General features: G+C 39.7%; 1 protein-coding gene across 1 annotated transcript; it reads left to right on the forward strand.

Annotated features, from left to right (window-relative positions):
- Window positions 1–1406: 1406 nt before the first annotated feature.
- lsr (lipolysis stimulated lipoprotein receptor) lies at window positions 1407–23405 on the forward strand. Its single transcript, XM_068735817.1, is given in 17 exon segments — window positions 1407–1468; window positions 2054–2084; window positions 2262–2689; window positions 2825–2881; window positions 3060–3089; window positions 3269–3536; window positions 5041–5048; window positions 8482–8811; window positions 10500–10619; window positions 10898–10954; window positions 15225–15371; window positions 16684–16893; window positions 17090–17146; window positions 18351–18467; window positions 19299–19596; window positions 21547–22009; window positions 22617–23405. Coding segments are annotated over 17 exon segments (2700 nt in total). The 5' UTR covers window positions 1407–1425; the 3' UTR covers window positions 22653–23405.
- Window positions 23406–23643: the final 238 nt, after the last annotated feature.

Consider the following 23643-nt stretch of genomic DNA (forward strand, 5'->3'; position numbering starts at 1 on the left):
ACTCTGGACCGGACTCTGGCAACAGGAAGTCTAGACCGGACAGTGCATCAACAAGGGCGGCTGACTGGCAGGAACCCGTCCATTGAGACTTGGGGCCTGGGAGGACAGCTGGCAACAGATGACCTGGCTGTTGTTAGGACCAGTGGTTGGCTGATCAGGAACAGGAGGATGCTGCGGCCGGACTGCCAACAGGACACGAGGAACTGGCTCAGACTGCTGACACAGGAAACTGGAGCGACGTCTGCCACGCTCAGGGCGGGGCAAACAGGAAGTACAGTACACAGGGGAGAGTAAACATATGCAAAAAAAAGAGCAGGAAACACCAAACCTTTACAAATCACATGAAACCAGGAAAAAACTAACAAAAGACCCAAAACACAAATTCATCTAGAAACAGATGCAACACGGGCCAGTCTTCACACAAAAAGTCAAAGGGCATCGAGCTACAGTGTGACATCACAGTAGTTTCATCACATCAAAAAGCTGGTGTATCAGCTTCACTTGAATAACATCTTTGATAGCGAAATCCAGCCCAAGTCTATTTTGTCTTCCATCTTTAGTGTTTTCCAATGTCTTTGTATAAGCCTCACAATAAGATTGCTCTTTTATCGTGACACGAAACAAAATGAACTCCGGGACATTTTTTTAAGTTGTACTGTCCTGTTTTGTTTGCCTTTCTATGACCAAACAGGCACCTGCTGCTGCAGATATTAGGATCTTAAATTGGTTTGCATGAATATAATTGTGAGGTTTTGTGTTTTTAAACAATATTCAATTTGGGCGGCCGCTTCTGAAATCATTTTAGAGTTTAACGAATGCGTTAGGTTGGACTTGGAATCAGCATTTTTCATAACCCTTTCTTTCCATTGTATTATTTATACATTTGTATTAATTCATTAATTCATTTTTATTTGACCTCTGTATTTTTAATATATAGAGGCAAAATATACAAAACTCTAACTTGTAAAAACCCACTGTTAGAGTCCCATTAAAAATACTGCAAATTATGTTTGTAGAAATGACTCAATCTTCTTCAAAGTCTCCCTTTTTCTCCCTCAGGTCTCTTTCTCTTTAAAGGGGTTTTCGGGGGAGTTTTTCCTGTTCCGGTGTGAGGGGTCCGGGTCAGAGGATGTCGTATGTGTACAGATTGTAAAGCCCTCTGAGGCAAAATTAGTAATTTGTGATTTTGGGCTATACAAAAATAAATTGAATTGAATTGAAAAAGTGGACTAACATGTCTAAGTAAACAAATAAAACACACAGAGTTAATTAAAGATCTTTTCCACCAGATGGAGATATTGTATTATAATTAGGTTGAAGTTAAAGATGTCATATGGCAGCTTTCATTTCCTGCTTGTTCAGTAGTTAGCAAGACAAGTTGTTTGAAGCAGCTTATCTTCTGTGCCCATCCTCGTTTGATAAAAAATGGCCGGTCAAAAAGATTACTTTTTACAGCCTCGACCACAAAGTAAGTTTGATTATTTAAATTCCATCATTTGACTGCTTTGGGAAATAGAAAAGCGTTTTATTTATGAGGCCTGCTGCATGGTTCATTCATTAGACCTGAGAACTGGCTTCAACAAGATTTCAGTCTGTGCCCTCTGAGGACTAAAGTCACATAGTTTTTGATCAAATCACTGGTTCTGTTAACTACAGCGACAGAAAGAAAAGTTTTGTTTATGTTTTTAAAAGTTTGCCAAACTAACTGTGAAATAAACAACACGAGAAGCATGTGTGGCAGTTGTAATTACATGCCTATGCAGGCAGTTTTAGTGTTGCAATGATACGCTTTTTTTAAACCACATTACCGTTATTATTGTGTTTCATTCCAGCTTGTTTCTAAGGATCAACATTAGAGAGTAAACTTTTTTATCAGCAGAGGAGATTATTCTACAAAATAAAATAAATTTGCCTGACTATTTTTTTTTCTGGTAATTTAATGTGATCAGTGCTTAAGACAAAAACAATAAACGTAATGTTTTGTAAATAATAACCATTATTAGTCGTTTAACGTAGTTAAACGACTAATAATCTCTATGTTTTATTCTTGAAGCTGGCCGAGGCCTGCACGCCCAGGAGAGCGGGTTAGTTTCTTTTCTTATCTTGTTTGGATGAATCTGTATGTCTATGCATTGCTTGATCAGTAATGGCTGCTCATTCTGATGATAGCTGCTTAATGTATTTGTTTCCAATTCAAGTACAATTTGATTATCTGTTTCAATTTACTACACATTTATTTCCCTTTTTTTTTCACATTACAGTGATGCTGGCCTCTCCTCCAACATGGAGCACACATTCAATGATTTTTTGAATAAAAGTGCTTTGCCTGTGGAAGAAAAAGGCAGCTCTGTGATACCCATTCCTAAGGAGAATCTAGACATCTGTGATTGCCCTGCAATGACCGGAAAGCTCTGGCATGCTGCTGACCCAAAGGCATTCATAAAACCGTCCACTGTTGTGATTCAATCAAACAACATTCCACCACAAAAATTATCACAGAAGATCCCGGAAGAGGAACCTTTCAAGGTGTTACCCACAACAACAGCCACTACTGAGTCACATGTAGAGATAGTAGAAGAAGGACGCTGCACTAAGATGGACCCCGGGCCAAAATGTCCTCCACTGGCTCCTGGAGCAAGAAGAAAAAGCCCCAAGCGCAGGAAAAGAGCTGCTGGGAAGTACCGGAAACGTAATTAAATTTCAATTTGAATTCAATTTAAATTGTATCACTATAATGTGATAATGTAATGTACTGTATAATAAGTGTAATACTACTTCTGCATGCAGGGAGTAGATTTTTCATTTGTTTTGTCTGTATTTGCAGTGTACCTTCTCAGTTGGATGGCATTCGTACTTGTTCCTGTCTCTGAGGGCTTTCCTGGTACGTCGTGAACGGGTTGCAGTTCATCTCTGTATTTATATCTTTATTTAGGTGCAATTGCCTTGAACGGGGGCTAAGAATGTCTTCTATAATAATGCACTCTGAACTCTGTTTTGAGCAATGACGCACAGCATTTTTTAAACTGCTTGACATTTTCCTTATGTTATCTGTCACACAGGAAGTGCTGATCCTGCAGCAGAACAAAAGCGTGAGTTAAGACGTTCTGTGAACCTGTTGATTGAACCAAGTATTATTAATATTTCAAATAATATAAAAACAAGATTTATTTATGCACTCTTGCTCTAAAATGTAAGTTTAAGCACATTTACACCAGCAGCTCTTTGCACATCTGTAACTCATCAATGTTTTTCTCTCTTTTGACTGCAGCTAACTGTTTTACCTGCGAGGACGAGTACAAGGACAGATGCCCAAAGTTGCTGAACATATTTGGCAGGGTTAACGACACTCTTCTGTACCACAGAGACCTCAATGTAACGTTTCCAGAGTGCTCTGCCATCTCTCCACCTCGAAACAAGGGTTGCACTGTGTGCCGTGACCAATCCAGGATTGTCATCTTCTGCTCAGATGATGTTGGACCAAATATAGACGTGGCAGATAGCGATGGACACATTGACGTCATTCCTGCAATCTGTATGTATAACATAAATGTATTACACATGAATTGCTGCTGGTTTTAGTCATTTGCTTGTCAAAAAATGTCTTTGATAACTTTGGCTGAAAAGAGAACGTCTTTCAAACATTGGAAACTGTTGTTTCAGCAGTGTTTCATTGTGCAAAAAATCCAAACTCCACACTGATATAGAGTCATGCGATGTTGAAACAACAGTTATCTGGGTTTCCCCAGGCCATTTTTTTAGCCTCAGTGGTTAGACACCTTAACTTCAGGTTGCATTTTTATCATGGCGATCAGTTTAGTGAGCAGATGATGGCCCGAATAATAGTTACATTCACAAAATATATGTATGTGAAAAGCTATTTCTGCTCTTCTCCCCTTAATTTTATTTTTTTCATAAACTAGTGGAGGCAGTCTTTGTTTGCTAATCTTTAAAGTGGCTCAGATTATACACTTAATTGCAAGTTTATTAGGCACACCTAAGCAAAAACTAATGCAGTCTAATGGAGCAGTCATGCAAGAAATCCTACCTTAAACTGTTTTAGAGAGGTGTTGATTCAAATGTGTTTGTGGGGCTATTGAATTGTATAGTGTTATACTGATAGGTGTCTCTATATATATATATATCAATGACGGTAGACTAAATAACAGAAATACATGTTTGTATGATGCGACACAGTTCAACAGCACCGCAAACTAGTCTCCAAAAGGATCATACAGTAGAATCAAGACCTCTGTAAACATCATAACCCTCATGATGTACAGTATTGCAGAAGTATTACACTGCATTAGTTTTAGCTTGGTGTACCTAATAAACTGGCAATGTAGTCTGTATAAGCTGGTGGTTTTATGTTTACCTACAGGTAAAACAATCGATGCTTACTGTGTGTATCAGTTCTTTATTGGATGAGAAAAGGATTCAATGGTGCTTTAGAAGTGCATTAGGTCGGATAATGGTGAGGAGACATTTTCTGATACAACCATTTGTAAGATAGTGGAACTATAAGCAGGGATGATGGCTGGCTAAGTTTACTGCACATGTATTCTGTCCAGTAGCCTATTTCACTCTAACTGCAAACCCTCTGTCCTTCATAAAATCTGCATACAATTTCAGTGTTTTTACTAAAAATAAAATGAGTAAGTAAGGAGCTTTTGTGGAGTTTTGATGCTATTTTCATTTCTTTCATTTCTTTAGATGAGAAGCAGCAGACACCCTCCCGCACACGGATGGGATTGATTTGTAGCGCTGTATTGATTGGTATGTATTTATCACTAGCACTGAATGTCAATTTAATACAGTCATTGATGAACTGCATGAAAAAAGAAAGAAAAATTCAGACTTTTTTTGCCTTGACCCAACATGACAGTTTTGTTGTTTAATTTTGCAGTCGTCATCATTTTGATGGTGGTGGGAGCGCTGGTGATTTACAATGTGAGTGTGACGCAATATGTTCACTGATCACACAACTTGCAACATGTTAAATTGACAAACACAATACCTCAATTAATCAGGTTTCTGCATGAGTCACTGAAGTGATTCTATTTTAGAGCTTACATTTTCCCAGATAACATCTTCTCAGTGCCATTCATAGGATTGTTTTGATATGGTAAGTCACATTTCCCTATTTAAATCTGTTTTGTTGTATTCTTTCATTTTAGCGCTGCTGCAGGCAAAGAGGGTAGGTTCAGTCTGTTTTATTCTATTTCTTCAATGAGCCCTTTCATCATTATCATTTCATAGTTAGAGAAACACATTTGGCATGAATCAATATTTACCTAAACAGGATTTATACTAAATATATATATATATATATATATATATATATATATATATATATATATATATATATATATATATATATATATATATATCCGTATACTAAATATATATATATATATATATATATATATATATGTATTTAGTATAAATCCTGTTTAGGTAAATATTGATTCATGCCAAATGTGTATACTAAATTCACATGAATCTGAGTTGCTGAAAGATATAAATTCCAAACGGTGTGTAGATAGATACTGAATTGTAAGTCGCTTTGGATAAAAGCGTCTGCTAAATGACTGTAATGTAATTTAATGTAAAATACAGTAGGCCCCTAGTGGACTGTGAATATTTTTTATTCAACAGATTTACACTTGACACTCTTTTTTGTTGTTGATAGGACTGAAGGAGGTGAACACTGAAGAGAACTGAAGAAGACAGCAGTGTGCAGAAGCAATGCTCTTGCCATGCCAATTTATGTCCTTTTTGATAAGCTTCAGCTGCCATATAGAAAATAACAGGCCTGCAACTCCTTCTACTACTACTGCTTCTTGCCGATAATGTTAGAAATTAGTGAGCTTTCTGCAAAAATTGCCAAATGCATATACGTACTGTATGTACCTGCTGTCTTCATTAAAATACTCAAACTGCATATGTATCTGCCATTATTTATACCACAGGTACTGCACTAGGCAATGTAGTGTTTTAAGTGATTTATTATGGTGGAAGAAGTACTCAGGTAACCTCTAACTTGAGCAAAAGTAGCAACACCACAGTGTAGAAATACATGCAGTCATGCATCTATTTTTTATACTGAAGTAAAAGTTCAAATGTAGGCTTTTACTTGCAACAAAATATAGCTTCTTAAAATAGCAAAGGTAAAAGTATGCTTTATAGAGTCTAATAGTATATATTGTATTGTAATAATTGATGCATTAATGTGCAAGCATAATTTTAATGTTGCAGCTGGTAAAAGTTCACTCTTTTATATATTATATATATATATATATATATATATATATATATATATATATATATATATATAATTATAATGTATTTGTTAATTACATTTTGTATTAATAATGTAACTGGCTGGCAAATAAATGCAGTGAAGTATAAGGTAACGAAAAATGGAAAAACTGAAGTACTTCAAAGTTGCACATTACTTGAGTAAATGTAGTTATTTCCCACCACTGTGAATATTAGAATACTGTGCTATTGTACAGTGTAGTACTACTGGGCAACAGTCAGTGGTACAATATGGCAAAATGTCACACAGGAACTGGGCCGTTGGTTCGTTATCACACACACGCACACACGCACACGCGCGCACACACGCGCGCGCGCGCACACACACACACACACACACACACACACACACACACACACACACACACACACACACACACACACACACACACACACACACTCCCACGAACGGATTGATCATTAACAAACAGTGGTGCTTTGATATCGTTATCAGTGTCTGGGTCGTACCAAATAGCAGGAGGAGGGGGGGGAGGTAACGTTATTTCTTGGTCAGATTTCTGCCTTAGCGAAGACAAATAAGTTTACAAAGTAATAATTTAGTGTTTTAGAAATTCACCCTGCTCTCATAAACTGGTCTTTGGGGTCAAATGAATCCACCGTCGCCAAAAAAACAACCCGAAACCTCTGTGTTTCGCAACCCTTTGTCACCTGTCTCTGGAAGCTCACCTGTTGGTTGCGCGGCTGACGTGGGGCGTTCAGGTACTCCCCCTGGCTTACGACGTACAAAGACACAAAATGGAGCTGAAACTACCTGGCTGAGGAAAAACTACCGTTACGCTCAATATTATGCAGAAGCTGAAGTTGTACCAGTGTTCTTAAGGAATTAATAATAAGATAGGTCGACTGAAACCTCGAGGAAAGAGGATTAAACATGTTGTGGACGTTAATCATCGCGGCCTTGATGGCAACAGGTAAGTTGGTCTGTTTTTTTTCTGCGAACAGGGTGGGCCCTCTTCCGTGTAAAGTACGTCGATAAATGCGGCTTCTATAGCTGCTCGAGCCTTCTTCATTTTGTCACATTTTTTGTAATATTTTTGTAGTTTATTCACAGTTTTGGGGCTGTTGATGTTTATGTACGGAGTTTGTTTAGTGCGAATTCTACATTAAATTATCAAACAATAGTTTATGTAACATAAACTATTGACATACTTGTACTTTACTGGAGTATTTCCATTTAACTTGATACTTCTACCACAACTCAGAGGTATACTGTACTTTTTACTCCACTATATTTGTTTGACGCTCATATTCTCAAGGCCTTCTTTTTTAACAGATACAAACATGGCGTGATGAAGTACTATGCTACTGTTTTACCGCGTAGAAAGTATCCTTCCTGCAAACAAACCGAGAGTTTTCAATTGGCTCGAATAGAGGACGTTTGAGTCGGAGCGGGCACGAAACTCTGTGGTGGGAGAAAAAGTCTTCTTCCAGTGTAACACAGTTTCACTCAACAGCCCCACTAATTACAGCCTCCCGAGTGTCATGAAGTTAAATCTGCAAAGGCCGCAGAGAACCAACAATAAGCACCGCTGTCATTGTGTAGTGAGTTGGAGCTGCAGATCATTCACTTGAAGAATTTATACAACTTATTATTTAATTAATAAGAAGTGCTTTTACAGTTCCACTCGCTATGATGTTATCTGATTCTGCTCAATGAGCCCTAGAAACCACACTTACTCCACATGTTGTGTTGCTGTTGCTTTATGGTGTATTTAGGGCCTTTACATTGTAAGATCAGCAATATGGGGAAAGTCACATGGGTTCGAGAAAAGTCTAGTTTTGTCGCAGCAAGTGAAAATAATCATCATCAAAACGAAGGACTTGACTGTGTATCCAAAGCCTGGTATAGGTTATTCCTCTATTGCATGGCAGTCATACTTTACTCGACTGTAATGGTCTGACTGTAATGGTCTGACCGAAAACATCTGAGGTGACTCATGGCACGCACACACACACACACACACACACAGAGTGATACTGGCAGTGTGGAAATACTATTTGTCATTTACCACGCCCTAGGGGTATCACTGAGTAATTAGAAACCTTAAACCAGTATTATAAAATGTGGGCTTTTGATAACCATAATAATCGTCATCTACCGCTCAGCCTGGTCATTCTAAATCTCCCAATATCTCTTCCCAGAGACCACCATGGCCATATCGGTCCAGTGCCCCACCAAGAGGTACATCGTCATCCTCTTCCAGCCCGTCACGCTCACCTGCAACTACCAGACAACCGCCACTCAGCTTCCCGTTGTCACGTGGCGGTACAAATCCTATTGCCGCGACCCCATCCAGGCTGCGTTGAATCCCAGCAGTGCAGAGAACATCCTGTCTCAGAACAACCCCAACTACGACGCCAACATCGAGTGTGCCGACAGCCAGAGGACGGTGCGCATAGTGGCCTCCAAGCAAGGCAATGCCGTTACCCTCGGCGGGGATTACCAGGGTCGCAAGATCAGCGTCCTAAACAGTGAGTTGATCAAAACGTACACACTGCAGTCCCATTCAGATGTTAGTAAAGACTGAGTATGACCCTTTCTTTCTTTCTTTTTTTTACTTGGCAGATTAAAATACATACAAAAATATATTGTTTTGAAACTGATCTGGCAACGAATCACTTGATCATTTGAGTCAATTTCAAGGAAAAATGTCCAGTTATGTTAGTGTAAAATAAGTATCTTTGAGTTGACACAGCATTACAGGACGATCAACTTAAATATTAAATAAAGTTGTATTCCTTCACATCATTATTTGAACTGTGTCAGAAGTTGTCTGTGTTCCCTCATATGTATTTCTGTAAATGTTGTGTACACACTGTTGCATAGATTCATTTTTAACATTCAAAGATTAATTAGTTTCATAGTCATATTTTTAATAAGCACAGGCCAAGTTCAATGCACTCAAGAGGAACATGAAAAGAGAAGGAAGATCCTGAAACTAGTGGGTTTATGATGTGTCTTTTCAGTGTCCTGCTTAAGTTCCCGTCAGCTACACACTGCTGCAGGCTTGTTATTCTGTAATGGACCCTCGCTTCGTACCCTCCGGGGTGGAGAAAATGAATTATTTAGAAATGTGCTGACATACTGATAAACTGATGTTGACTGACCTCAGCTTTTAAAGCAATAGCTGTCCATTATAATTAAACCATGAAAGTTAAACCACATTGTGAAGTTGACATTTTTGTGGCATTTCTCAATATGTGAAGTCTGCAAGTTAAAACAGTCGCAATATCAATGAAACAAGATCAAATGAAGTAATTTGTAAATATGCAATATCACACAAAATATATAGAGAAAATGATACATGGACAAGTGTTCAGTAAGTAAATAGGGTTAATGCATTATCTGAGAATTAACAGTTACCAGTGAAGTTGCTAGCCTGATCTCCTTCAGGAGCTCGTTCCAAAGATTTGGGGTTTTGATGCCAAAGATCATCTTGAGGTTTTGGATATGCTGCAGGTCCAGACGGTGACTCACATAATGATCCGGTGCACATGCAGCTCAGTGACGTAGCTGGAGGAGAGACTAGACGAGGGTAGGCCTTGAAAATGAGCAACAAAATAAAAGTATGATCGCTTATAAGAGTCTAAAACTTTAACATGCCAAAAAAAAAATCTGCCAAATCCACTTCTTTAGGCACAGATTGAGTTGTGCCAGAGTTTAGTTCAGACTCCTGTTGAGCCTGTCCACATCTGGTGTGTTGAGGAGCTTTTCCCCTCCCACTTAACGCTGGAGCTTAACAATGAAACACTGTGCTTGAACCTTGCGACACACAGGCTCATTTATCTATCTATTAATAACTGACTGGTCTTGACATTACGATTTCAATTTTCACTTGAGATGTGTTCGTTTTTTGTTTTTTTTAGGAATTGACCAGGCAAAGTACCTGGTTTAACAGAGCAGTCATTAGGATCTGTACATCGTTCATCATTGATAAATGTATCAAAATGTCAGTTCCATCACTGAGACCCTAATGTTACAGCTAAGGCACAGTAAGGCTGTGATTGGAACAAATATTTGTGGAGTCATTTTTTTTTTTCTTCTTGATACTATGATTATTATCAGATCCCACAATTATGCGATTGTAATCGTAGTACATATTAATGCTGTAGCCACTTTAAAAGAAGAATCAAACCTGTGGACCTATTGTTTCCCACAGATGCTGACCTGAATATCGCACAGACGGCGTGGGGCGACAGCGGCGTCTACGTCTGTTCTGTGATCTCTGCCCAGGACCTTTCTGGAAACAGTGAAGACTACACAGAGCTAATTGTCCTCGGTAAGTTGCGTATGTGGTCAGACATATAGACGCAACTTCCTTCTTCTTCTTTTTTTTTTCTCTCTCTATGCTTCTCCTTTTTTTTCTTTTTTCCTCCTCCCATTCGCACACATATGATTACCCAAAAGGATGTCCAATAAGCAAGCGTTCCAAATACACTTGGCCTGATTTGACAAGTGACTAAAAGAAAACATAAGTCTTTAGAGTCGTTCATTGTCGGCCGTAAAAGTAGACCGATACCACTTTAAAGTAATTGTGGCTTTATCTTTCTTTCACAGAGAGAAAGTCAGATACTACTGACCTCCTGCCTGGCATTGACTTACTGGTTATGGAAGGTAGTACAAGTCCCTTGATGTAGCTCGGTCATGTTTTAGTGTCACAGAAGAGAGAGGATTTAGGGTTAGCTGTAAAGGATTGGACACATTTCTTAGAAAACACCTGACTGCATTGCTTCCTGATTCCTGGCAGTGATCATAAGTACCCAATAACTGAAAGAATACCACTATGACTCATCCTAAGAACAGGCCCCTGCACACAAACATCCTGTTGCAGGTGATAATGACACAATATAATGGTTTATTTATGCATCCTCAACTGTTCTGCTTGTGTTACTATTTTTCACTCCCTTACACTCTCAGCTTATCTACTTCTGTTTCTCAGCTCAGCTCCCTTGTGTGACTTTTTGCAGCTGCCTGGTTGCAACTAAAGGGCATTCAGCACACAATGCCCTATCAGTGTACACGGCCCAAAAACGATCCCCTTTCCATTTTAGTCTAATCATTTAAACCCCCCCTCCCTCTGTTTGCTTGTTTTTGTCTTTGCTTGAACTGACTTGCAGAGTAAAATTGTACCTTGGGTAAAAGGACGAACCGGTTTTACCAGTTTGACAAAACCTTAAAAAAACTACCATATTTACCACTGTAGCTAGCATGCTTTGTTGGTCTGAACACTCAATAACAGAAATTAAATCTGAGAGTTGTTTGCACTTGTAAACAAAAAGCAGTACGGCCTATCAGGGCTCCAGACTAACTTTTCCACTGCCACCAACTTTCTCAGTCGGTCCCCAACTTTTCTCTTTTTTTTTTGGTACAGAATGGTAATAATCAGCAGTGGAAAGTAACTAATACATTTACTAAAATACTACTGCACTTAAGTACAATGTTGATGCTACTTTCTACTCCACTACATTTCAGAGGGAAGTGAACGTACCTCTTCACTGAGTATATGCTGTGCAATGTTACACGGTCAATTAAACCAAGGCAAGTTTATTTGTAGAGCACATTTCAACAACAGGGTAATTCAAAGTGCTTCACATAAAACCATTAAAAGCATCAAAACATAAGGCAAAAGAAAAGGAGATTTAAAAACAATTAAGAACATTCATTGAAACATTAAAAACAGTCATTAAAACACTAAAAAGCTAAAAACAGTTCAGTGCAGTTTAAGAAATGAAATACAGTAGTAATAAAATGCAGAAATTGATTAATATCCTTGAATGTGGTTCAATCAAAGGCAGCAGCAAACATAAAAGTCTTCAGTCTGGATTTAAAGGAGCTGAGGGTCTCTGCAGACCTGCAGCTTTCTGGGACTTTGTTCCAGATGTGTGGAGCAGAAAGACTGAACGCTGCTTCTCCATGTTTAGTTCTGACTCTGGGAACAGAAAGTAGACCGGTCCCAGATGACCTCAGGGGTCGGGATGGTTCATAAGGTAGCAGCAGATCAGAGATGTATTTTGGCCCTAAACCATTCAGTGCTTTATAAACCAACAGCAGGATTTTAAAGTCAATTCTTTGTTGGACAGGAAGCCAGTGCAAAGACCTCAGAACTGGAGTGATGTGATCCACTTTCTTGGTCTTAGTGAGGACTCGAGCTGCAGCGTTCTGAATCAGTTGCAGCTTTCTGACTGACTTTTTACAGAGACCTGTGAACACACCGTTACAGTAGTCCAGTCCACTGAAGATAAATGCATGCCAACAGTATGTAAATAAATAAAAGTAGCTCTATTTACAACAGTCCGATTCTATCTTATTTTAGTTTTTTTTTAGTTTTACAGTTTACTTATTTATTATATCTTCACTGCTGATTACTTATTTAATATTCTTTTTTACTGATGCCTCTAGTCGTTACACTGTCCTCTTTGATGCTGTAATACTGCAAATTGTCCTGCTGTGGGACCATTAAAGGATAATCTTATCGTATTAAAATGCATCTTATCCATTACTGCATCAGTAATGGATTATCAATAATAATAATCTAAAATTATTAAATATAATTATTAAATTATACTATTTAATGTAACTATTAAAGAGCCCATTTAGCTGCATAGTAAGTACTTTTACCTTATACTTTAAGCACATTTTCTTCATTATACACTTACTTTTACTGAAGGAAGATTTTGAATGCATGGCTTTTACATGTAACAGTGTTTTTTTAAAACTTGGTAATCGATCTAAAAGTAAAAGATCACAGTACTTCTTCCAGTACTGATATGAATCAATGATTATGGTTCTGTTGGTCTCTTTCTATCTCCACTTTCAGTGGCAAGTGAGTCAGACCCTCTCCCTCCCTCCCTCCCTCCCCACCAGCTTCCTCCTCTCTCAGCTTCACCACCGCTTCATTGTTGGACCACAGTAACCGCTAAATGAGTCAAATTGTAAAGTTTTCCAGCTTCACATACAGTGCTGTGAAAAGTATTTGCCCCCTTCCTGGTTTCTTATTGTTTTGCATATTTGTCACACTTAAATGTGTCAGATCATCAAACTAATTTTGATATTAGACAAAGATAACCCGAGTAAATACAAAATGCAGTTTTTAGATGATGATTTAATTTATTAAGGGAGAAAAGCTATCCAAACCTACTTGGCCCTGTGTGAAAAAGTAATTGCCCCCTAAACCTGATAACTGGTTTTGTCACCCTTGGCAGCAACAATTGCAATCAAGCGTTTGCGATAACTGACAATGAGTCTTTCATGTCGCTGTGGAAGAACTGTTATTTGCAGAATTGTTTTAATTCAGCCACATTGGATGGTTTTTGAGCATAAACAGCTTGTTTAAGCTCACGCCACAGCATCTCAATCAGATTTAAGTCCAGACTTTGACTAGGCCACTCCAAAACATTAATTTTGCTTTTTTTGAGCCATTCAGAGGTGGACTTGCTGGTGTGTTTTGGATCATTGTCCTGCTGCATAACCCAAGTGTGCTTGAGCTTGAGGTCACGAACTGATGGCCGGACGTTCTCCTTCAGGATGTTCTGGTAGAGAGCAGAATTCATGGTTCCATCAATTATGGAACGTTGTCCAGGTCCTGAAGCTGCAAAGCAGCCCCAGACCATCACACCACCACCACCATGTGTGACTGTTGGTATGATGTTGTTTTTATGAAATGCTGTGTCAGTTTTACGCCAGATGTAACGGGACGCACACCTTCCAAAAAGTTCAACTTTTGTCTCGTCAGTCCACAGAATATTTGCCCCAAAGTCTCGGGGATCATCAAGATGTTTTTTGGCAAATGTGAGACGAGCCTTTGTGTTCTTTTTGCTCAGCAGTGGCTTTCGCCTTGGAACTCTCCCATGGGTGCTATTTGTGCCCAGTCCCTTTCTTATTGGTGAATCATGAACACTGATCTTAACTGAGGAGACTGAGGCCTGAAGTTCTTTAGATGTTGTTCTGGGGTCTTTCCAGACTGATGCATGTCAATTACTTTGTTTCTCTTCTGTTCTTTAATTTCTCTACATCGCGGCATGATGTGTTGCTTTTAGAGATCTTTTAGCCGACTTCACTTTGTCAGACAGGTTCTATTTAAGTGATTTCTTGATTCAACAGGTCTGGCAGTAATCAGGCCTGGGTGTGGATAGTGAAATTGAACTCAGCTTTCCAAAAAATCACAGTTGATTCATGATTTATCAAGGGGGGGCAATTACTTTTTCACATAGGGCCAAGTAGGTTTGGATAGCTTTTCTCCCTTAATAAATTAAATCATCATTTAAAAACTGCATTTTGTATTTACTCTGGTTATCTTTGTCTAATATTAAAACACTTTTGATGATCTGAAACATCATCAAAATGTGTTTTGTGTGTGACAAATATGCAAAACAATAAGAAACCAGGAAGGGGGCAAATACTTTTTCACAGCACAGCACTGTGCATCCCACGCTGTGTATCGCCAATGAACCTGCGTATATAAAACCCTGTGCGTGTGATGCGGGGGAAGCGTTGCGTCACAGAGCATTTCTGATTCTGCGTGCACGTTTGTGCTCCCGCAAACGAGGGCTGTGACGAGTGCGAGCTCAAAGCCCTCCATTCGCACTCGCAAGTTGACTTTTGAATCTTTGGAGGTGAGAGTGAAAACAAAATGATGGCATATGTGACTATTTTGGTCGCAGTCTGGGGCCCTGCCTGATTGCACAACACAAACAACTGTTACTTTCAGTTTGACTGTTATCCAGATATTTTCATGCCAGAGAATATCTATCTTGTATATCTTTACTGTAAATAGTTAATTATAGAAATATTCTTATTTTCTAGACTGACAACAAGGCTTGTGGATTGATAATGTGATTCTTTTATGTAAATGTAAATGTAACGCACCCCCTCCTGTCCCACACAGACTGGCTCCTTGTTGTTTTGGTGGTTTTTGGCTTTTTGCTGCTGCTGCTCCTGATCGGGATCTGCTGGTGTCAGTGTTGTCCACATACCTGTTGTTGCTACATCAGCTGCCCCTGCTGCCCCGAACGCTGCTGCTGCCCACGAGCATGTGAGTACCAGATGCAAAGCCAATTACTAAAATGCGTCTGTAGTAGCACTGAGTATTGCATAACGGATAGCAATAACGGTCGGCACTGAATGTTTGGTCCGATTCTTTGATCAGAACCTCACATCTGTTTCTGATTTAAATCGTAGGGTTGGACTAATTATATGTGGACTAATTATATGTGGCTAAAGTACTTGTGTGGCTGCTTACACTGGGACAACATTAAACATTTGAGAAGTTTAGCTTCTTTTGTTCAATGAAAAAGGCTTTTTGTAGAAAAAAAAACAAGTTTAAGAAACAAAACAAGACATGTTCTAACCTTGTAAAATACTTATCAAGTCTCAAAAGACTTTGAATTTCTTTCAGTAAAATACACCCACACCTGTTTCTGATAACAAAAATGAAAGACATTGCTAACAATATTTACACTCTGATGTCGTACTGGCTCAAGTATGAACACATGTCAAACTGTAGCTCGACTGTAACATTTACTACGGTGGAGTTCCTAATTCTTACTCCACTCATTCATAATGTGTACTGTTGTACTCTGTGGGGATTTCAATGTGCAAAGTAAACTTAAATGGAACATTTCACAGTTTACAGCAACATCACAGCAACATTGCCTCAAAATGGGTTCTGATTGTATATTTATTGTGTTTAGCTTTAATGCATATATTGAGTTATCAAAGATTATGCTCTATAAAACAAACTTTTATTTTTTAAAGCAATAGTTTATTTTAGACGAAATGTGCTTTTGCTTCATGATTGAGAATTTGACGAGAAGATTTGTACCACTGTCATGTCTGTATGAAAAATATGAAGCTACCACCAACGATGGCTTATGTTAGCTTAGCATAAATACAAGGAAGCAGGAGGGAAACGGCTAGCCTGGCTCTGTCCAAAGGCCACAAAAAAACCACGAAAGCTCGCTAATTAGCACGTTATATATATAATTATATATATATTATATATATTTTTTTATTATTATTTTTTAATATTTAAAAAACTGAGGCTTTGAAAGTAAAAACACGTGGTTTACAGGGAATATTTATTGGTCTGGTGCAGTGTAAGCTAAGCTAACCAGCTGCTAGCTAGCTACACATTTAACGGACAGACATGGAAGTGGTATCAATCATCTCCTCTCAGCATAATAAACAATTGAACCAATCAAGTTCAACCAAGTACACCCATAAAATTGCACTGTCCTTTGCTATGTGTTAGCTTCTGCAACCGAAGACATACGAGGTGTTTTATACCGTTCCACCTGATCGCGTGTTCTTTCCACTTTAACCAGCTGTCGTCCGTTATGTTACAGTGTACGAGGCAGGAAAAGCAGTGAAGAAAGGTGGTATGCCAATGAGTCAATATGCCCCCACCCTCTATGCTCCCAGTATGTATGCTCAGCCAGCATACGGTGGCCCGCTAGTTAACCATCCTGGTATACCCATGCTTCCTCTACCCAACGGAGCAGGACCGGCACCTCCCCACAATGGTTACGGCCGTGACTACGATGGTGCCAGCTCGGGTAAGACTTCTTTTGCAGTTCTGATTTAATGCCAACAGGTTAGTCACTAGTAACCTAATTTGTTTAATGTAGGATTTTGTTGAATCATTGTTTAATGTGTGTGTGTGTGTGTGTGTGTGTGTGTGTGTGTGTGTGTGTGCGTGTGTGTGTGTGTGTGTGTGTGTGTGTGTGTGTGTGTGTGTGTGTGTGTGTGTAGTTGGACAGGGCTCCCAGGTGCCTCTGCTGCATGATCAGGACGGGGGAGTGGACCACAGTGAGTAAAATGAGAAAAGATTAAATAAATTCCTGACAGGAGTTACAGTTTTGCAACTGCTAAAACCTGCCCACGGAGAAATGTGTTCACACTTAAAACGGTACGGTTTCTCACTTGTAGTATTCTTGAAGTGAGTTGCACCAAATCATTGGACTACTCTGCATTGTTTTTACAGAAAAGAAAAAGTGACTTAAAATTTGATTATGTTTAAATATCATCCCAGCCTCTGTGTATTTGTTGGTTTCCCCCTAGGGTCTATACATACACATGGCATGAAAAACAATCTTTATAAAAATAATGTATTCAACTTCATATTTATCTTTTTTCAAATATGCAGTTATTTGATAGTTATGAAAATGTGATGTTATAAATGCCTTTTAATGCCCTCTTTTGCCCCCTGGTGTCTCGTATGGCACCAACCTTATTACAGGAAATGAGTGTTATTGTCTATTTTGTGACCCATTAATTGAAAGTTTGTGCAGGAATTATGCTCGTTTGTCTGTTCATATTAAAGTGTTCCTGTGATAACACTATCCTGGCCCATATGAGTGTAATTAGAAGATTATGGTGTCTCTAGCCATTTAGCTATATTTGTACTCCTCATTTCCTTCCCATGTGTCTCTGAGGGAGACTTCAGTAGTTGGTCAGGCATACCGTAAAGGATTGTCATCGGCTAAAATAAAGCAGTTTATTAATATTTACTGCACTCTGCTCTTTTTTTCTCTTCTTCGGCCTGAGAGTGTTGCAGCACACTCTCCTTTGCGACAGCCGACTCTATAGTGCAAACATTTCCCTGAATATGAAAGTGAAAATTACTGTATAAATGTAAGTTAAGTTGTTACTCATGCTTTCTCAGACAAGATCAGATATATGATCATATCATATATCTGATCTTGTATATGATATTTTCTCTTGAGGATCGTATCACGTCAGCTTCAGGAGTCACATTCTCCAGTTAAACTTGACTTAATATTAAATCAATAATTTCCGCTTGTGGTTTTAACCAGGGTCTTCAGTATTTGGATCACGTAGCTTGTGAAAAAAATAACACCTGTTATTGCAGTCCCTCAGACACATATTAAATCAACATATAGGTAAATATGAGTGTTGGACTGGACGCACAATTGGTAGATTCTCTATGGTAAAGAGTATTTCCATGAAGCTGCCAAAGCTTAAGTGTGACGTCCTCTCTGCTTCTCGCCAGCTCGCAGTGGGTATCGTATCCAGGTGGACCCCGATGGGAACGCCACGCGAGCCATTTACTACATGGAGCGAGAGCTGGCCAACATGGACCCTTCCAGACCCGGCAACTACAACCGCCGTGAGTGACTGATCACTTCCTGCTCTTGCTGTTGCTGTGCCCCAGACTACTGTCGGAGAAAATAAATCAACTTCTGGTAAAAGCTGTCGAGAGTTAAGAGGCAGCCACTTAACCACTGCCTGTGTCCGGTTTACATTTCCTCCAAATAGTTCATTCCTTTCAGAGCTCGACTTGTTTTATGATATGAAGGGAGCTGACTTAAAAAGAAGCGTGGTACAGATATATCAAACTCATACTCAGGACATGGAATATGATGCATATTTCTTATAACGTCTACTAATCTGATATGACTAAACTGAAACATTGAATTATTGCCCAGCTCTACTCTCAGCTTACACAGATTCCTCTAAATATAGAAGGGAACTTAAAAAATGTGAGGATTCTTAGGATTCTAAGTTCTGATGCATATTTTCTGTGTGAGCAGATTTTGGACATTTATATTGGATATAACGATATCTGTCTGTCACACTGAATAATATCAATGTGTTTCATGTCTGTGTGTTAAGATTTTATCCGGTTATGACTCCTAAGGGGGAGTACATTTTCTGATTAATCACACCTACAGTATCTTTGCCTGCCCTTTAACTCTCCTGCGCCCCCATGCGGAGGTTTTGTCCTGTTTAGTGTTTAATGTCCATTTCAAACCATATCCTTTAATTTCCTGGTGTTAAACTGGAAAAGACGAGTTAAATTACTGAGGAGCACAGTGATTATTTCATTCCTCACGTTAATCCTGTCAAAATGTGGATTTAGTTTGCTTGTCCTGCACCCACACACCATTTTACTTCCTCCAGGTTTACCTACCATCTCTTCTCTGTTTCCCTCCCTCAGTGGATAATATGACCGAAGTCAGTTCCCTGCACGACAGTGTGGAGGCTCGAGGCCGCGGGGGTCGTTCCCAGCCTCCGCCTCTGGCCACCGTCTACGACAGGGACGAAGCCATGAGCACCATCAGCAGTGTGTCCCAGCAGGGCCACCGCCGCGACGACAACCCGCGTCACGGTGGAGGGTACATGGGGGATCGCGTACGCGCTCGCTCCATGGACAACCTTGACGACATCGGACGGCGCTACGGCCGAGATGACTACCCACCACAAAGGCGCCCGGATGAGTTCAGAGGCAGGAGAGGGTGAGCATTATTTCCCTTGTGACCATTATCTCCACCCCCATTTAGCAGGGGCAGCTGGGTATTATTTACCAAATGACGCGACGGGCACGGAGCGTACTGTTTAGCTTGGAGCACTAAGCTTTGACTCCCAAGTATCGAAGACTGTTCACATTTACTCAGCAATTGAATAAGAAAAGCAAACAGCTCAGCTCGGCTACTTGATTTATCTGTCTCTCTTCTCACCAAACAGAATGATCCTTTAGAAAACAAAACAAAAAAAAGTTAACTTTGGATTTGAAGTTTGCTTTAATAGTTTTGGGTGCTTCTTTGTCGACGTGTTGTCGTCATTTGACTGTACCAGTAAAGCTAGCAATAATAGATCAAATATAATACTTAATATCTTAAGAGTGGAATAGAGGGAAGAAAATTCTCTGTTACTCTAAAGCAGCGCCTCCCAGACCATCTCACTTTGTCATGCATGTCTACATGGAGTAGAATAATTAACGCTGTCAAGTAGATGGTTCATTGCACAAAATGTTTTTATTTTTCATTAAGAGTTTTTGGCAATCAAGAGACTTCATTTGCACGACTTTCAGTGATGATTTAGACCACATTTATATTGTCAAATGCTGCCAGCCACAGTTTCATAATGAATCGAAAATATGTATTTATACACTTCTCACCTAATGCGGCCTGCTTCCGCCTGTGGGATTCAACTGAGCAGCTCATTGAGGGAGGATCCCCTCATGGGACCTCTCACTGCTGCTGGTTTACCTTCACCGGGTGCATTTCTCTTGTATTATTGCCTTCTTTTAACGTTGTTCTGAAACGCATGGCGGAGGAAGAGAAATCAGTACGACCCAAGTCATCCAAGGTGTGGGAGCATTTCACACTAAATAAATCGAAAAGGTGTGTTAATTGCAAGATATGCAAAAGTGACATGGCACGGCACGGGAGCACCACGGTGATGATTCAGCACCTAAAACGTAAACATGTTGGAGTCCTTGAGGAGGAGGAAGGGAGTTCAACAGCAGGTTAAGTCACTACAGAATCCTACTGTTGTTCCGTTGTGAAGTGAGGAACGTAACGTCCCTCCAGTAGCTCTCCTGGTGCTGCTGTTTACTCGTTATCCTGCTTGACAAGCATGACAAGTTAGCGTTAGCTCGTTAATAACAGTGGTAAAGCAGGGGCGGTATAGTTTGCAAGACTAAAGACACGTTTTTATTCACTCGCCTTTTCCCCGCCGATTCATCGATTAATCGAAAAAATAATTGACAGATTAATCGATTATTCAAATAATCGTTGGTTGCAGCCCTAATTTCCTTCCTTTCTGTGATGATTACCAAACGTATTTAACTGTCCCAGCAGAGTGACTCTGATGCTTGACTCTCATCATTCACTTTGCTACTGGTGGTATCTCGCAGCTCTTACAGAGATTGAATACTCCGTGGAACAGTTGCTCTGTCAAGTAGAATAGGTTTCAGGTACTTTCATGAGTTCTCCATATTACCTCATTTTTATTCAAATATGATGTATGACTTAAAAAAAAATGCAGCATGTGGTAAAGAAAAGTTTCACAATGGTTTTACCTCAACTTCTCTTTTTTTCCCGTCATCAATCAAGATTTTTTTTGACACGTTCTATTTATAGAGGATCTGGTGATTGTCAAAGTCGTTTCTCGATTGCTCTGAAACCCTGTATGGAGTTACATTGCATGAAGTGACTTGCAGACATTTGACAGTGCAGCTGAAACCTCAGATGCAGTCTAGTTAGTTGACTTCTAGATAAAAGCAACTGGTTTAAAGCTAAACTTCAGCCATGGTTTAAACTGGAACGGAGGACACAACAGTGGGGTTTAAGCTCAAATTTAAACTTGTGTAAACTCTACTCAGCAGCAACTGCAATGGCGTCCCAACAGCCTCGTAATGTTTCTATTCCCCCTTCAATGTGTGCCGCTTCCTGTCTCCTTAGCTCTGATGACGGGTGGAGCAGTAGCGCCCGCAGCGGCAACAGCCGCGATGACCGCAGGCGCCGCGAGCCCTCCCCCGATGACCGCCGGAGAGGAGATGGAGGGGGCTACGGGGGCATGCCGGGGAGACGCAGCCGCAGCCGCGACGACCTGATGGACCTGGAGAGGGATCGCCAGCGCGGCGGCGACGCCAGGGGCCGCCGCGATGATTACGACGACGGCATCCTGCGAGAAGCCATGGAGAGGAAGAGGATGGGCGAGCAGCAGAGGGCGCGCAGCCGGGAACGCCTGGACAGCGAGAGCGACCGCTCGGAACGGGGGAGGGCTCCACGTGGGCCCCCACCACTTCCTCACGTCCCGCCCTCTGGAAACCCCGGTCGCCGTGATGACTACCCACCTCCTCCACCACCACCCTACAGTGAAGATGAAAGTGTGTCATCTTCAAAGAAAAGCAACCTCCGCAAGGTGTGGCACAGCAAAGCTCTGTAAATTCACGACAAAGGCACTTTGATGTTTCAGAGTGACTTTAAAGGATAGGTTCTTCAAGTCTGTCTTTAAATATGAACATTGAAAAACAGGGTTTTCTTGCTGTATTCATCAGTTACTGTTTGTAATGGCCATTAAAAGATCTCTTCCTCGTGCTACTCTAATGTAAGTGATGTATCTGATGCTTACGTATATGAGGCTTCAGCAGAATTAGTCAAATCACGAGGATATCTTCTAAAGTAACAGTTTGTATAAAACTCCCTCTTCGTGTTTCCCTGTTGAGCTGTAGTGGAGGTACAGGAACAAAAAGAAGGAATTTGGAAATACTGGACTCCGGGAAGAGGACCCGCACCCTATGTAGATATTGCATAAATAAAGTTCAAACAAAATAAAATAACTATGAAGGGCTAATTCTAAGCTAACTAAAACTCAACGATTCTCAGTTTCAGAAGGTTATATGTTAATAAAGACATAGTTCTGATTATATTCCATTTCTGCTAATTCATCCCCCAAAATCCTCCACTCTGGCCCTTTTAAGTCTGCTTTAAGTCTGATTTAAGCTGATATGACTCCTCTTGTCTTACAGAATGGAGCTGTGAGTCGAGAGAGCCTGGTGGTGTGAAACCAACCATGACGTGAGCAGCCGGTCCAGTAATGCTGCTCTGGACCAGTTCAAAGTTAAAGACTGTAAATATTAGTCACACTGCTAATACGCTGTGCTGATTTTTAATTTTTTTTTATTGCATAATTTACAGTAAATTTGTTAAGAGTTGATGATGAATGTGTATGTATACTTTTTTTTAAACAGGGAAGAGGTGCACAGATGAAATATTTTGTGTCTTTTCATGTATAAAACATTGTGGCTGCCACAAGTGCCTTAGAGTGTACAGAATTGTTCTTGTAGATGTGAAAGTCAAGTTGTTAAATGATTCTCTGTGAAGGTGTTTGCATCTTGACGAGTAAGCATGTTCTCATTGGTTCAAACTTTTTGTTATAGTTTCAGTTACCTTATACAGGTACTGATGTAGATTTGTAGGGGTCTATAGATTATTTTGGCTTTTTACTTCAGAAAACCTTTTTTGTTTTTATAAGAAAAAAACTTTGTACATTTAAAGGAATTTATTTTATCTTTGCTTGTTGCTTTTAGTTGTGTTTGAGGGTGCTGAATGTATTTAGAAACCTGGTGAACCAAAGTCTTGGTTAAAATTTGTATTTTAATTCTCACATTTAATTTTTGTAATTTTTTTTAAGCGCAATATTTCAGTTTTAAATCGCAGTATGTTGTACAGCCGACCAGTAATACACTCTGAAATAGCAAATGTTTATTGTGAAGTGATGAAACCTAATTTTACAATAAAAGTCCCTATTGCCAGGCCGTTGATTCCATTTCCAGAGTTTTACCACTAGATGGCCCCGTCTGTCATTAAGTAGATGTGTTTCTCTGGGTCTTGGGATCACGACATTGCTGTTGGATGTGGAACTGCACAATTCTTAAGACTAAAATCTAATTTGTTTGTTAATTAATTACTTAGACACTGAGGAAGTTCTGATTGTTTTTTTTCCTGTTGCCTTTCTTTACCTTTTGAAAAACGTGATTTCCTACTTCATTAAAT

The sequence above is a fragment of the Cebidichthys violaceus genome, unplaced genomic scaffold (assembly GCF_023349555.1).
Source record: "Cebidichthys violaceus isolate CVI_PGR_0920_01 unplaced genomic scaffold, fCebVio1.0.p SCAF_7, whole genome shotgun sequence".
NCBI classification, from domain to species: Eukaryota; Metazoa; Chordata; class Actinopteri; order Perciformes; family Stichaeidae; genus Cebidichthys; species Cebidichthys violaceus.